This window comes from Mytilus galloprovincialis, chromosome 12 (genome assembly GCF_965363235.1).
Source record: "Mytilus galloprovincialis chromosome 12, xbMytGall1.hap1.1, whole genome shotgun sequence".
Classification (NCBI taxonomy): domain Eukaryota; kingdom Metazoa; phylum Mollusca; class Bivalvia; order Mytilida; family Mytilidae; genus Mytilus; species Mytilus galloprovincialis.
The window spans coordinates 25,682,919-25,700,378 of NC_134849.1; the positions used below are offsets into that span (position 1 = coordinate 25,682,919).

Here is a 17,460-nt window from a genome sequence, read left to right on the forward strand (position 1 = left end):
ATACATCGGCATACTTAAGTTTGCTCTCATGATTTCCCAAAATTAGTTGATTAGATGTAACTGAATACTGAAGTTGCTTCATAGCAGCTGCAGAGAACTGTATTTATCTACATGTGTCATATCGAAGACATTTACAATTCGTCTCTAACCTGCTGATAGAATAGTTAGTTTATTTTGCAAATGGTGTTATACATTTTGTTTATTATAAAAATAAGCTCACAGAGATCTATAAAGATAAAAACAGAATTTTTATATCGTTGTGTAATGGCGCATGTGTACAATTAATAATGAGCTGCATCCAAATTTGTTTGTTGAACTTGAACGTCTTTGATTACTGAGTCAAGTGTGACAAGTTAACGCCACCTATCATTGCTGAGTTGGTCAAATGCCGTATAATAATGGATCGTCAACATGACGTAGAAAGGCCTTTAAGATATCGTCGGATAGTTGAATGTCACCATGAGACTTGAAGTGTATAAAGACATTGTACGTCGATAATATTAACTTAGATTTTGTTTTTCTTTAAACTCCTTATTTTCTAAACTAGTCTTGATGTAACTATTGTTTCCATTCGTTTCTCCCTCATCTACAATAAAACTTTGTTTTTCGGGCAAATCGATTTTACTTTCACGTCTTGTTTCTCCAGTACTCCAATCTGTTTTCTTTCGTGCAATTAAGAAAGCTATGATGTCTATTATTAAAACAATGCCTCTCAATACTAGGCTGAAACCAAAAACAGCATACCGGAAGTTAACATTGTTGTACAATGCGCATGATCCCTTTACTCCACACCGAGAGCTCCATATTTTGCAACACATGTCAATAATTTCTCCAAAGATAACAGGTCCTAAGAACCAACCTGAAATATTAAAAAAGACTACAATCTAGTGTTGCCTACATCATGTAAATGTAATAATGCTTACTCCTTTTTCTTCTTTAACGATATTTTTTGATATGGCATCCCAAACGTCTTTCTACGTTGTAATGTTACACTGTTGTTTCGGATAAGGGAGAAAGTTTGGTACCATTAAAACCTTTTATCCCGCTGCAATTGTTTGTACCTGTCCTAAGTCTGGAATCTGATGTTCAGTAGTTATCGTTTGTTGATGTGGTTCATAAGTGTTTCTCGTTTCTCGTTTTTATATAAATTATACCGTTGGTTTTCCCGTTTGAAAGGTATTACACTAGTAATTTGTTTGGGGCCCTTTATAGCCTGCTGGTTGGTGTGCGCTAAGGCCCCGTGTTAAAGACCGTACCTTAACCTGTAATGGTTTACTTTTATAAATTGTGACTTGGATTGAGAGTTGTCTCATTGGCACTTATACCGAATCTTCCTATATCTATACAAGAAATAACAACATGATTTTTTATAGGACAAATACACTGTAATTAAAAATATATATATATATAGAATACTGCTAATACAATCTTGCAGTTATCACAGATGTGAATAAATAATCTCATCATAGATACCAGGATTGAAATTTTGTATTTGCGCCAAAAGAGAGATGCAAAATAATTAACTGCCAGGACCAACCGCAAAATCCTGGGCTAAATGTTCCATCTACTTCATTCATTTGAAGGTATAAGAGACTTATTTTAAAAGCCTGTTAACAAAAACTTTTTCACTACATACCTAATAAAGTTGTAATAAATGCTGAAAAAGCGATAGCTATTCCTTTCTGATTTTCTTTAACTGATCTAAAAACAGGAAAACAAAATATCAAATATGAATGAATGACTGTTTTACCACAGAAACAAAATGCTACGGCAAAATAACATATAATTTGATGACAGTAATGACAATAAAGAGAAAACAACACAACAAATCAAAACAAGCACACATAAACAACTGTTGTGCAATCATAATTTGTAATTTAAACTTTCCATACCGCATAAAGAAGTATACGCATTTTTTGGTTAAATAATTTCAGCAAGCTTGCAGATAGTTTAGATACTAGCTGTTTATCATTCGGTCATGAACAATCATATCTAGGTAAAAACAGTAGCCTGCAAGATATAAAGGCATGGCATACTAATACAAAATGATACTCGTTTTCTTAACAACAGCATGTTTTGATTTTTAAGGGGGAAACTCTATCTGATGTTCAGTATTGTCCGTTTGTGTGTTTTTTCTTTTGCAAATTCGCAGAGCGTTATTCTACGCTTATGTGAGATCATTTTCTAGTTCGTGCTGGTCAAAGTCATTGCGCCTCTAAAAAATCTAGACTTTTATCTTTTCTTTGAACCCATTTTTATAATTATAGAAAAGTCTCTTCCATGAATTTGACCAAATTTGATATGCGATATTAAAAACCAGTATTAACAACTATAACAACAATTATAGGTTTACAAATAATAATAAAAACAATATTTATGAATTACTATTATTAGATGAGCTCACCTCAACATGAATATTAAACTTGGCATGATAACCAATGATTCGATTAAACTAAACACACAGGTAACAACAAGATATGGAACCAGCATTTGACAGTCAGTGGAACATAAACCTGGGGTAGCTGTCGCTGTTGGACCTATGCAAGTACAGTTAGTAAAACCCTTAAAGTAGAAATAAATATTATCTACAATGAAAAGTTCTTTCTACCCGCATGTTAAATTTTCCATAATATTTTATGTGTATAGCCTTGTTATCTGTCATTGAATATTACACGTTGATCCTACTATTTGATTATGTGAACATTTTTATTGATGCATGTGTAATAAGAGCTAAATTTATTAAGCCAAAAGCATAGGCATTGTATATATATTGCTTGAATTTGTGTGTATGTTTTGTTGCTGTGTCATCGAAATATAACTTCAAGTTTACGGCAAAAGTACGCACATAGTTTTATCTTCGAGATAGTTCAAATTTGTTTTAAAATACAAACAAAAGAAATACAATTCATAATAAAATAACGACTGGTATCTATTTCAGGACATTTACACATGTTTAATATACCAATTTTTATTAGGTACGCTCATTCTGAAAACATTGGATCATTAAACGTATCAAGCCAAATTTAAAAACAAGACATCCTTAGATTAAAGTTTGCTTAGTCTCATGACGTTGCAAACCTTGTAGAGCAAAGTATCATTATAAAATTTACGATACCAACGTTAATGTACAAGATGCACAATTTTACAATAGTGATATATTTAGTGATAATCAATGCAAGAGCAAAATACAAACAGTGAAGAGGATGCAGAAGTATGCTTGAAGGAGAATGTTTTTTTTAAATGTTAAACGTCAAAATGTTTTTTTATCCCACCAGTTCCTAATATTTTATTGACGGCAAAAGTCAGAGTGGCAGTCTTTGCAGCAAATATAAACAAGGAAATCGTGGTTAAAGAATGTAATTAAAGAATACGTAGCAGACGTCTGCCATCATAGGTTATTAACACAATCTTATCGAAAAACCTTCAAGGTTAGTATAAACTTCACCGTGATAAGCAATCATGCATTATATATATACTTTAATGACTCAAACTATTTATGTATTCTTAATTTTTGCTAAATATTTTCCTTTTTTTTTATGTTTTATGAGAACTGATCTGTTGAGCCAATAACTTCAAGTTGATATTCACAGTTTGTTCTTATGTTGTGTTATAAGAAAAAAATACAGGATATTCGGAGGCTATTCGTTTACAAAATTTTGAATTTTTTGAAATACTAAGGCTTTTCTACCTCAGGCATAGATTACCTTAGCTGTATTTGGAAACACTTTTAGGAATTTTGGATCTCAATGATCTTCAACTTTGTACTTTATTTGGCTTTTTTTTTTAACTTTTTGGATTCGAGCGTTACTGATGAGTCTTTTGTAGACGAAACGCGCGTCTGGTGTATATACAAAATTTAGTCCTGGTATCTATGATGAGTTTATTTCCACATATGTTAGATTCCACTGCTATCTTTGTATGCCTGCTCAAAGCCAGGAGTTTGTTATTGAGTGCTTTTCGTTTAATGTTGTTGTGTAAATCTGGCTGCTGAACATTTTTTTATTTTTTTTATATTCCTATACGGTCCGTCATTTGTTATTTTTCAAATTCCGTGCAATTACCTGTAATTGATTAAATCTAATGTTTTGAGTTCTTATCACATTAAATACTCTTCGTAGATTTATATCAAAAGTTTCATTTAAGCAGCAAACTCCTTATGAACAGAGACATAATAGTGAGCACACTACTGGTGATGAGACTATTGTGCAAATAACAGGTGGTGAGGTTTATTGCAACATCTTTAAAAATATTTTGAATAAAAAGAAAATGTTGATCATTCTGTCCAAAAGAAGTCAGCCTCGACCTTATCTGTCAAGAATATTAGAGAAGATCATCATATTTTCGAAATCTACGTATACGCTACATTGACATTTGATTTTTGTTGTTGTTGTGAAAGATGTTTGATTGTAATTCTTGAACAATTTGCATCCACTTTCCCTATTATTCGTTTGGACGTGGATATTCTCTATTGTCTTCTTAATTTTGATTGCCTGCTTTTAACCCCCTTTTGAATCTAATTGAAAATAAAACATGTACCCGTGATGTTGATAAACTGGAACAACCCGCATGACAAGGTGAAAAGTAGTTGTTATTATCCGAACCACAAACAGGAAAATATCCCTCCGAATTGCAATTGCAACTACTTGTACAGATTTCCGAAGAATTGGTAAAGTTTCTGAAAAAAATATCAACAACATCAGTATAATTGCTCGTGTTTCGCAACTTGTCACATATTTACAAATTGGATTTTCACTTGTCAGATACGATACTGAATTCAGTGTTTTAATGCATCAATATTTTACAGTTATTTGATATTTGCTAATCTCATTTCTGTTGGTGTCGGGATCGGACAAGTTCAATCGGGAAATTGTACTTTACGCTTCACGTTAATATAAATATATTTAAAAAAAACTTTCTGAAATCTTTCCTTATTTTAAAAGATTTATGTATAAATCAATAAGTTAATAAATTTGTGAACATATATGTTCAGCGTACTCAATGACGCAATGGTTAATCAAAGATTAATTGTACAATTCTTTTACAGTCAATTAAGCTCCTTTCATGTTGAACAATTAACATTTCATAACGACTCATCAGTCAGTGACCTTATAGACTTAGAACTCATATATAGTCTAGATCATCTATGGATGTGTTAGTCTAGATAATATATGGATGTTTTAGTCTAGATAATAAATGGATGTTTTAGTCTAGATCATATATGGATGTTTTCGTCGAGATCAGACATAAATGTTTTAGTCTAGATCATATATGAATGTTTTAGTCTAGATCATAAATGGATGTGTTAGTCTAGATAATATATGGATGTTTTAGTCTAGATCATCTATGGATGTGTTAGTCTAGATCATAAATGGATGTTTTAGTCTAGATAATATATGGATGTTTTAGTCTAGATCATCTATGGATGTGTTAGTCTAGATAATATATGGATGTGTTAGTCTAGATAATATATGGATGTTTAAGTCTAGATCATAAATGGATGTTTTAGTCTAGATAATATATGGATGTTTTAGTCTAGATAATCTATGGATGTGTTAGTCTAGATAATATATGGATATGTTAGTCTAGATAATATATGGATGTTTTAGTCTAGATCATAAATGGATGTTTTAGTCTAGATAATATATGGATGTTTTGGTCTAGATCATCTATGGATGTGTTAGTCTAGATAATATATGGATGTGTTAGTCTAGATAATATATGGATGTTTTAGTCTAGATCATAAATGGATGTTTTAGTCTAGATAATATATGGATGTTTTAGTCTAGATCATAAATGGATGTTTTAGTCTAGATCATATATGGATGTTTTAGTCTAGATCATAAATGGATGTTTTAGTCTAGATAATATATGGATGTTTTAGTCTAGATCATAAATGGATGTTTTAGTCTAGATCATATATGGATGTTTTAGTCGAGATCAGACATGAATGTTTTAGTCTAGATCATATATGAATGTTTAAGTCTAGATCATATATGGATGTTTGTTCCAATTACAAGAGTAATAGTTAAAAACAAACACAATTCTTACTAAATATTCATAATGATTTCCTTTGAAGATGACCATGTTTGTATCCATGAGGTGTACGTTATAAAACGAACCTATTAAGATATAAATTTGAAAATGCGACTTAAAATTATTAATGAAAGCAAGCAAACCTGCCGTATCCAATTATTTTTGGAGTCGGACAACCCAGGAACATTTGTATCAAGTAGTGGACAAGGGTAAATAATGATAGAATGACTATCAATCTTCCACATCCTAGCGGTGAAATCCTCTTTTTAGACGTTAGATATCCACCAATAAAAGTTCCAACAGATACTGCAATGATACGAGTCACACCTGAAACAAATGAAAATTCTTGAGTATGATCATCACTATTACATGTATTATGTGTCATGATAAACACAATAAAGCAGTTAAGAAAAAATGCCTAAATGATTTTATATATTCATCACACTCAGCAAACTAATTCAAATTTCAAAGAGAGTAGCTGAGAAGGTGAAAGTGTACAGTATTACCCCTCAAAATAACCTGTTTGGATCAGTTTCGTCTTCGCCCCGTTGATGTATGTTCTTTTAAAAGTCAGTATACGTCTTGTTTTTATCAACCAATGTAAAACGTGTTGCTTTGTAGTAGTATAATTCATATATCATATTTATTTTTAAGAATGAATTATAGAAGATATCGCCTATGAATCGACAGCAGATTCTAATATGCATTCTATCTATAATTATAAGCTAAGAATGTATGCGACTAGTTTGTCCAAAACGCTTCAATTCATCTATACCAAGGGTATTCAGTTTGTGATTGTCGATTTCCTCTTTCATTTGGACAAGAATATATGAAATATGAATGACCCTTTATATGAATAAAGGAATTCTATTGTCTGGATTGAGAGTAAGTTGGTATGTTCATTGAACCTTTATAAATAGTCTTAATAGTTATTAATTGCAAAGGTACCAGGATTATAATTTAATACAGAAGACGCGTGTTTCGTCTACATAAGACTCATCAGTGACGCTAAGATCAAAATAGTTATAAAGCCAAACAAGTACAAAGTTGAAGAGCATGGAGGACCCAATATTCCAAATAAGTTGTGCCAAATACAGCTAAGGTTATATATGCCTGGGATAGGGAAATCTTTAGTTAGCATGAGGTTTAAGAAGATTATTTGCTTAATAGGATATAGTCCGCAATAATTTGTGAGTTCTCTGTGATTTAAAAGTTTGAATAAAAATGATACCTATTACTAAGTTAGACTTCCAAGCTGGCAAAGTGAATTGAGTTTCAATGTATTTTGGTCCAAACGCAACACTTCCGCTCACTAAAATAAGGATCAAACACCGACCCACAATGATCAGTACATACAGTTTGTTACAAAGCAGTCCATATATGTCTTTAAAAAATTCTGAAATTAAACAAATTAAAATACACATGTTGAAAATTGAAAAATATGCGTCAATGTTTTATACTATGTTATAATAGTTCATATAAATGCCAATAACATATGGGTAGCTCTGATTACATCTAATGAAAATTTGAAAGATAGTTCACTAACTGAACTATAAAAGTTGTTTATATCGAAGTAATTTAAAATTCGGTTAATACGTTCTCATTGACAACCATTCCAAATTTGTTTTTTTATGCCCCACTTACGATAGTAGAGGGGCATTATGTTTTCTGGTCTGTGTGTCCGTTCGTCAGTTCGTCCGTCTGTCCCGCTTCAGTTTAAGTTTTTGGTCGAGGTAGTTTTTGATGAAGTTGAAGTCTAATCAACACATGTTCCCTATGATATGATCTTTCTAATTGTAATGCCAAATTAGAGATTAAACCCCAATGTCATGGTTCACTGAACATAGAAAATGAGAGTGTGAGTGAGGGCATCTGTGTACTGGGGACACAGTTTTGTTTATTAATGAATTGAAATTGGGGGAAAAAATACGTTTATTAGTTCTGTTGTGTTGTCAATTCTTGTATTCATGCACATAATTTTGCATTATTAGGATAACAATTCCAAAATGAATGTTACACCTAATTACTCTTTTTTCATTTATTGGAACACAACATTTACTTCTGGTATATACGTATTCCATGTTAAACTGCACAGTGCGTCAAAAGCGTCAAGAATACCAACATTGTGTACGCACGACTATTTTGATACATGAGAAAATATGTACTAGTATTTGTGTTTAATGTAACATTTTCATTTCTTTTATTTAGGAACAATACTGTCTATCAGTTCTTTGTTTTCGTACCTTCTATCATTCTAGTTTTACTTTTCTTCTTCACTACTCTCGTGTTAACCTTGGTTTGTTTGGCATGGAATCTTTTTGGAAAGCACATTACAGGAAGTCCAGTTAATATACTCCCTAATCCGAATGTTAAAAATCCAATCCACCAAGCGCCGATCCATCTAGGATCTCTTGGCGAGATATCAACATCTGCAATTATGTACAGACATTCATAGTTCCCTTGATTACTATGCAATTTTACTTCTTTTAATTAGTTTAGTTAGCGAATTTCAACTGCAACTTAACTAATTAATTAACAGAAATTGGGATTCATGAATATATTAAATCGTAATTTTGAGTTTCTATCATCGAAAAAAGAAAAATGCGGTATGATTTCTTATCAACCAACTCTTCAAAAAAGATGAAAAAACTGTACCCTTGAATTCACGAGTTCTTCATGACACCACAAGATGCAATGAAACTGTAAAACATTACAATAAGGAAGTTTGAAGAGGTAATTCGCTTGTTTTTTTATATACTAGAAAAGAAAGCGTTGTTTTTGTTGTTAATTTGTTTACAGCAATTATTAGAACACAAAATAATTTAGTGAAAGCTTTTACATCACCTAAGTAGCAATCAATTTTAATTTTGGAGAAAACGTTACAGTGTTGATAAACTTGTGTCTTATTCACTTATCCTTTCTGAACAATAAAAAATGTTTAAATTTAACTTATCAATATTATGATGTATATGTTATGTGAACATATTCTTGAGAAGTTACATTGAAAATGCTATACAAGATGTGAACAATATAAATATAATTCAAAATAATATTCCCCGTAAGTTTGCATTTTTTGTCGTTTCAACTTATTTCTCCGCGACTTATTACGATGAGACGTTTGTTCTGTCAAAGTTAACTTTTAGAAAAACCTACCTTCTAAAGTTACATAAATTTTGCTGAACAGACCACCGAGTCCAAATCCAAGTGCCGGTCCGAATATAGCTACTGCCGTTACACTACCTATTACAATACATAAAGTATTCACAAGACGTTGCCAAAAGAAACATTAAGATTATACAAATGGATCCGGAGTTAAAATTGGTTTTTGAGAATGATTTTCATTGGTACATCGATCCTGCGTATCTGTCATTTTTCAATTAAAAATTCTATACTATTATTCCATCAGACTGAATAGAGAAGATATATTATTGCCTTGGATGCTATGTTCTTCCTTTTCCTGCGTGTGGCAACATTCTTATAAAGGATAACTTGGGAATAGAATTTAGACGAATAATAGGTATACGTCTAACTATTTAACCTCTTCAGATTGAGAAAGATCGATTGCTAACAAACGTATACGTATTTAGCCCGCCAAATTCTTTATGTGCCCGTTTCATCAGGATCAGGTAATTTGGTGGTGGGGATTGGTTGATGATGTATGAGCTTTCCTCTTTGTTGAAACTCGTACAAAGGCCTATATCTTTTCGCTTCATTTGAATGCTGAAGGTTAGTTGTATCATTGGAAATATTATCACATCTCCATAGCTTATTTATTTAAGAGTGAATGTCGTGTAATCAATATATACAAATATATCTATGTATTTTTAAATGTATTCATATTGTTAAAATGACTGTCCAACTGATTTGCATATTGAAAATTTGTAAAATGGTTGTGTCAAATAATAAATACATAACATTTGGAATAACTCACCAACATAAACAGCTGTTTGTGTCTTTTTAACATTGTTGTCGATATACGTAGTGATAAAAGCTTGTCTTGGAGACTTGCCAATTCCTTGAAGAATCATTCCTACAGCAATTATTGCCATGGCAACAGGCGTAAACTCGTTAGCAACACCAACCGACGTATGTGAATTTGAACTGCAGCTCAGATTGGAATTTGATTGGTCGAAATTTAATGACGCTTCACATAGCTGTCCTGATGACATCATTTTAGCAAAAAAATCTCCACTTCGACTGCCATTTGAAGTTTTCGGCAAAATTGATTTTGAATACATTGGTGAAACAAAGTACGGTATTGCACAAATTATTCCGGCTGCACCGAACAATAATGTTGAAAATGATAGAACGCGAGGGCCATGCACTTTATCTGCAAAGTAGCTGACAAAAAGAGTAACAGCCAAGTAACCAATATCATTACAACTCATTAATATGCCACTTTGGGTACTTGTGAATCCAAACTGTTTTTCTATCGTTGTAATCTGTGATGCTATGTATACGGATAGTGTCGATGTCATTAGAGCTGATATTGAATAAAACACAGTAAAGATTTTTATAGTTGCACAACATTGTAAACAATTTGGTTTAAACCGACCAATGCCACACTGTATTTCTGTATCCATGACCTATTATCAGTTGTTAGTTCTAAGGACTAAAAAAAAAGCTGTAATTCAAAATGGTTTATTAGTAAATGTGAAAAGCATAAGTTAAGGAACAAATAACCTAAACTATTGATAGGTTATGGGACTTCTTTTCAAGATATTTTATTTTATGAAATGGCGAGAAAACGCTGGCATTTACCTTATATTTAGCCAAGCATTATTTGAGTCTCAAATTATACGAAAATCAATCTAGAATCTGCTTAAATTTTGGTAATGACCCTTTATGAGGCAATTTGGTATTATGACATACATGTAATCGCAGCAAGTATTCTCATTAGTATTCAAATTGTACGATGCTAACACTCGGGAACGAAAATAATGTGAAAACGAAAGATCGCAAACAGATTTTATATGCGATATTTGTTCTTTGCCAAAGTAATGTATTGTAGAACGATATATGCTTCGTGTCTAGTGGCATATCAATGTATAAAGTCATACGATGCTTTAAACTATACCTAAACATATATACTTGAATGGCCAAATTTGTCAACACATTTACATCTCGTTACCAATTCGGCAATCACACATGTACAAATGACTTTGTACAGGCATGTTCTAATTTATAAAATTGTGGAGTTAAGCTTGTTTTATTCAAGTTATATTCACATGTTAAACTGACTGACCTTGTCGTCCTAAATTAATCACAAACTTTAAAACCGAATCATACTTTGGTTTAACCAGACGGAACTAAATCGTGCCTGTATAAAACAAGATAAGACGAGTACTACAGTACTACGACGAAAAATTATGACTTTACACACCATAACAAATCACAATACATCTTATTATACTTCGAATTGATTCTTTTTCGCAACGATTTATATAATAATACAAACTTAATATGTGAATTAATGTTGTATTTTAAAATAAATGTTATGAACTTTTTGAACTAGCGAGTGTACGTGCTGCTGCACTAACTTTCTTATTGAACAAATATTGATTTAGGTTGCAATGCATTTTGTAATTTTTAACCGAATTCAATGCAGAAAAATGATTTTACAAATATCCCAGATACACTATTTACCTTGTTAAATGTTGTCGTACATGGTATTATATGAAATAGTATACCTGTTATCTTTCCTGTAAGGATCAAGGTTTTCTTTATTTATTTACAAAGTATGTACTATATTATCTGTGACACTATACCATTATCTGTCATATTAATATCCTACATTGGGGCCTCGATCATTATTTAATAGGATTCTTTATTTCTCCTCTCGAAAGTACTTTTTGTTTCTGTTGCTTTTGGCCGCAAGGACAGAGCCAATAGTACTGACTCGTGCATGTGCACTTAAATTCATAGAAAAAGAATATTAGTGTTGATGGCAATTCCTTCTGCAATTGTTGCAAATACAGAGAATTGATTTGGGCAGGAAAATAATATGACAAATATTCCAGATGCACTATTTACCTTGTTATATGTTGTCGTACAGGGTATTGTCTGAAATAGTATACCTGTTATCGTTCCTGTAAGGATCAATGTTTTCATTATTTATTTACAAAGTATGTACTATATTATCTGTGACACTATACCATTATCTGTCATATTTATATCCTACATTGGGGCCTCGATCATTATTTAATAGGATTCTTTATTTATCCTCTCGAAAGTACTTTTTTGTTTCTGCGGCTTTTAGCCGCAAGAACAGAGCCAACATGACTGAGTCGTGCATGTGCACTTAAATTCATAGAAAAAGAATAATAGTGTTGACGGCAATTCATTCTGCAATTGTTGCAAATACAGAAAATTGATTTGGGCAGGAAAATAATATGACAAATATTCCAGATGCACTATTTACCTTGTTATATGTTGTCGTACAGGGTATTGTCTGAAATAGTATACCTGTTATCTTTCCTGTAAGGATCAATGTTTTCATTATTTATTTACAAAGTATGTACTATATTATCTGTGACACTATACCATTATCTGTCATATTTATATCCTACATTGGGGCCTCGATCATTATTTAATAGGATTTTTTATTTCTCCTCTCGAAAGTACTTTTTGTTTCTGTTGCTTTTGGCCCCAAGGACAAAGCCAATAGTACTGACTCGTGCATGTGCACTTAAATTCATAGAAAAAGAATATTAGTGTTGACGGCAATTCATTCTGCAATTGTTGCAAATACAGAGAATTGATTTGGGCAGGAAATTAATATGACAAATATTCCAGATGCACTATTTACCTTATTATATGTTGTCGTGCAGGGTATTATCTGATACAGTATACATAATATGTCACCTGTAAGAACCAAGATTTTCTCTATTTATTTACTAAGAACACTATATTATCTTTGACACTATAAACCAATATGCTCCATATTTATATTCTACATTCGGGTTTTGATCTTTATTGACTAAGATTCTTTTGTTTATACAGTCGAAAGTCATTAGTTTTCTTCGTCTTTTGGCTGCCAGGACATAACAAAGAGTACTAAACGTGTTAAACACGTAAACACTCAAGACCAGAATTAAGTACCCCTATTTTCGTAAACATGTATATGGATATAAAAAGATGTGTTAGTAGTGTCAAGGAGACAAATCTCCATCCAAGTTACAATTTGTAAACTTAAAACATTACAGGTCAAAGTGCATTCAACACGGAGCATGGGCCCAAAACGAAAAGCAAGCTGTATGTAGGATCTCTTTGATTTATGTGCATAGTTTCTTTTCCGTTTTCATTCATTTCTAAGTTTATATGAGGTGATAATGGAAAACAAGAGTTAAAAATTATATATTTTGATGTCGTATTTCAATTGATTTTGATATGTAAAGAATTATAAGGCCAGACTCATAAAGGTACTATCTACTTTTTGCAACATCTTTTGACTTGTCCACATGTGTATTGATTTGTATTGGCTTAATTTGTAAGCTTTAAACGATCAGGGTTTTTTTTTCAGAATATTAAATATATTTTTTTTAACTTGTACTGTACATTACAGACACAACAAATTTGACAAAAATAATTGGTAGGCACTTAAAGTTAACCATCGAGGGACGTTAACTACCGAGGGTAGTAATGAATATTCATCTTTACCGGATGATTGACAGCGATGTAAATAAAAACATGAGAGTGATTACCGTGTGTCAACGTCATATCAAATTAATTCAATTTAATTGTTAGAAATACTGTTTTCTGCTGAAAATTAAAAAATAAATAAAATTGAATGGAATGGAATGGAATGGAATTGAGCTATGTACAATACAGTAAATATTAGCAATTAGAATTAGACGGTAGACAAGCATATTTTGCCTATTGATTCTTTTTTGCATGCCTATTTGGTTATATTATAATGCACTAATTGTTTTGATACTGTTTAATGTTTAAATAAGACCTATATGTGAACCATTTATGCACTTTTAATATAAAGATCAGATTCACACAGGCTCATACAGTTCGAGCTAACTATTTTATGTACGAGAGCTATTACTAATGTAACGGTGATGCTAAGATAATCTCCCTTTGCTAGAATATGGGATGACGCAAAATGAACTATATCACTGTGCAAGAACGGAATAGCAAAGTGAATATATAAATCAAACTGTATTGGGATGATTTGGTAAACGTTTATCCAACTTACTGGATATTTTATGAAAGATTTTGCCATTTGTATAGAGAAATTATACCTTTTCAAATAAACTTGGGAGAATAATACACTAATTATAGAATTTTTGGCATCTTAAACGAACTAATTTTGTCAACTATACATCAAATTCATAGTCTTTGAATGTAAATTTGTTGCGTGCAATTATTAAATATTTAATGCGATGAGTGTCATTATAGCCTGAAATGAGATTTTGATTTCAACGATTAAGAAAAAATCCCAATTAATTCAAACGCAAGACTTCAAAATGCGAGTCTTAATTATTGTCGCAATAATAAAAACCTCGCATTAATTTCTGAATTTACAGACATCTGTACCGTCAGCGTACCGTGATCTGTTAAAGGGTTTTTTATAGTTAATTCCGGTGTCACTTTGTCTCTTTTAAAGAGTTGTCTCATTGCATGGCAATCATGCCATATCTTCTTTTTTTATATAATAAAACAAAAACCTGAACGACTTTACATTATAAATTAAAATGCATCCTAGTCGTGATGGAGACAGAGTCAAATGAACAAATGGACTAGATGAAACTGAACGAAAAAAGAAAGAAGACACCAATTTGATCTGATAGGGGTGAATTCTATTCTTTATTCAAACTCGAGTTTGGTTTGGAACCGTATCTATTGCGATTATTACCCAAGTACAGATATTACATATCTAAACTTCGATGCTCGAATTTGAAGTTACCTTTTGAGACGGGTAGATGGGCGGGGATCGCGAGGGAAAATAGAATATGTACATTATGTAATGAGATCAAAGTTTGTACCAATTTACTATGTAATGAATCCAAGCAAGAAGAAATTCACTGGCTTGTTGTCTATATGTAACGTACAAGTTCAAAGGAAATTATCAATTTTCGTGAAGAAAATCATAAAATACTTAATCTAATTATACCAATTGCCTTTTAAAATATACTATGTATTTGTGTTTCGTTTGTCCTGTCTCGCTATGTATTATCTTAATATGGTTGTATATATCATTGTCCTCTTGTACACAAGTATGTGTCTGAGGTTATGAATAACATCTTGAAATCTTGATACGAGAAAAGATTATATTTGCTTCGGCTTTTTCCATTTGCACCAATCTGCACTTAATTAGCGCCTATTTTTTTTTATTTCTTTGCGCCAAATTTATTTTCTTCATTTGCACAATTAACAGGTAAACACAAGTCATGAGGCATATAAGATGTATAGAATTTATTTATATAATAACAAAAATATTCCTTCTGGCCTTTTGCCACCTGCCACTTGCTCACACGTGACGGGGAGGAGGAGGGGGATTGAAAGCAGGATAAGTTTATTGCAAGTGTACATCACACTTGAAGTAGCACTTTATAAAATAAGATTGTAACAGTTTGACATAAAAAGCACATTTCCATATGCACAAATCTTTTTTAACTGAGTATTGTCATGCAACACTTCTGTTGAACTGCAACCTTGTGATATCTTCCCTACAATAAAGCATCCCCTTTTTTATTAAAATTTTTATAAGTTAAAGCCTCTTTTTTCTTTATGGCATCGGTTCCATATATGAAAGTAAATGTTCGGGTACCAGAAGTGTGATTAAATGATGATACCCATGAGCTCAACATGTGTCTATATACACATTTATCTATATTGTAGCTTGTGTTCATTGAATTGCTGCGTTTGGTTAAACAAGTTTAATTTTATCATCATAATTTATCAGACATAACCTTTCGAATCAATTTGGCGCAAATTAAAAAATGTCAATGTGCGCAAATGAAAAAAAATATGCTTTTTCAAAATTGGCGTAATTGTCATACGTACATTCACCGATCACATATTACTGGTTAGATTAAAAAATAATATATTATTTAGATTAAGAAGTACTTTAAGCAATTGATTGATTGTTGTTTGCCATCAGTACAGCCGCAAATATTTCAGACAAGTTCAGGGAGAAAACTAAATAATGAATACAATAGGGAATGTTACTGGTCAAATAAATGTCATCGGTCATTCAGAGTGAAGTATAGATACGAAACTTTGGACTGTCGATTGAAAATAGTTTGTTTTGATAACAACCGCCGGTAGGTATAGACAAATACGGTTGATAGACGGTATATAGGAGCACTAAATTCTATGTTAACCACCGACAGTAGGTATAAAGAAATACTATTGAAAGACGGTATATAAAGGAGCACTATATTTTACGTTAACCACCGACGGTAGGTATAAAGAAATACTGTTAATAGACGGTATATAGGAGCACTATATTGTATGTTAACCACCGACGGTAGGTAAATTCAGATACTTTTGACAGACGGTATATATGAGCACTATATAATACGGACCATATAATACGTTATATTGACCATCGACGGTAGGTATAAATGAAAACTGTTGGTAGACGGTTTATAGGAGCACTTTATTGTATGTTAACCATCGACAGTATGTATAGACACATAATTTTAATAGACAGCACTATATTTTACGTTAACCACCGACGGTAGGTATAGACAAATACTTTTGATATACGGTATATAGGAGTACTGTATTGCTTGTTAACCACCGATGGTAGGTATAAACAGGTACTGTTGATATACGGTATATAGGAGTACTATATGTCATGTTAACCACCGACGGTAGGTATAGACTAAATACTGTTGATAGACAGTATATAGGAGGACTATATTGCATGTTGACCACCGACGATAGGTATAGACAAATACTGTTGATATACGGTATATAGTTGCACTGTATTGCATGTTAACCACCGACGGTGGGTATAGAAACAGGTTAGAAACATAGTGTTGATAGACGGTATATAGGAGCACTATATTGCATGTTAACCACCGATGGTAGGTTTAGAAAAATACTGACAATAGACGGTATATAGGTGCACTGTATTATATGTTAACCATCGACGGTAGGTAGAGAAAAATGGTATTGATAGACGGTATATAGGAGTACTGTAATGCTTGTTAACCACCGATGGTAAGTATAGACAGGTACTGTTGATATACGGTATATAGGAGTACTGTATGGCATGTTAACCACCGACGGTAGGTACAGACAAATACTGTTAATAGACGATATATACTGTACTGTATGGCATGTTAACCACCAACGGTAGGTATAGACAAATACTGTTGATAGACAGTATATAGGAGGACTATATTGCATGTTAACCACCGACGGTAGGTAAAGACAAATACTGTTGATAGACGGTATATAGGAGCA

General features: G+C 32.1%; 1 protein-coding gene across 2 annotated transcripts; it reads right to left on the bottom strand.

The window, feature by feature from the left end:
• Window positions 1-153: 153 nt before the first annotated feature.
• Window positions 154-12,877, bottom strand: LOC143055036 (solute carrier organic anion transporter family member 3A1-like). 2 transcript variants are annotated; one of them, XM_076228171.1, is made up of 11 exons: window positions 12,842-12,877; window positions 11,279-11,353; window positions 9,965-10,638; window positions 9,187-9,273; window positions 8,277-8,462; window positions 7,265-7,429; window positions 6,177-6,360; window positions 4,537-4,675; window positions 2,405-2,562; window positions 1,637-1,701; window positions 154-859 (listed from the first exon to the last, which is right to left on the bottom strand). In XM_076228171.1, exons 3-11 carry the CDS (start codon window positions 10,614-10,616, stop codon window positions 501-503), a joined length of 1,995 nt encoding a protein of 664 aa, XP_076084286.1. In that variant the 5' UTR covers window positions 10,617-10,638; window positions 11,279-11,353; window positions 12,842-12,877; the 3' UTR covers window positions 154-500. The 2 variants fall into 2 exon arrangements, with proteins under 2 accessions (XP_076084286.1, XP_076084285.1); XM_076228170.1 differs by lacking the exon at window positions 12,842-12,877 and adding an exon at window positions 11,680-11,694.
• Between the last annotated feature and the right edge of the window lie 4,583 nt (window positions 12,878-17,460).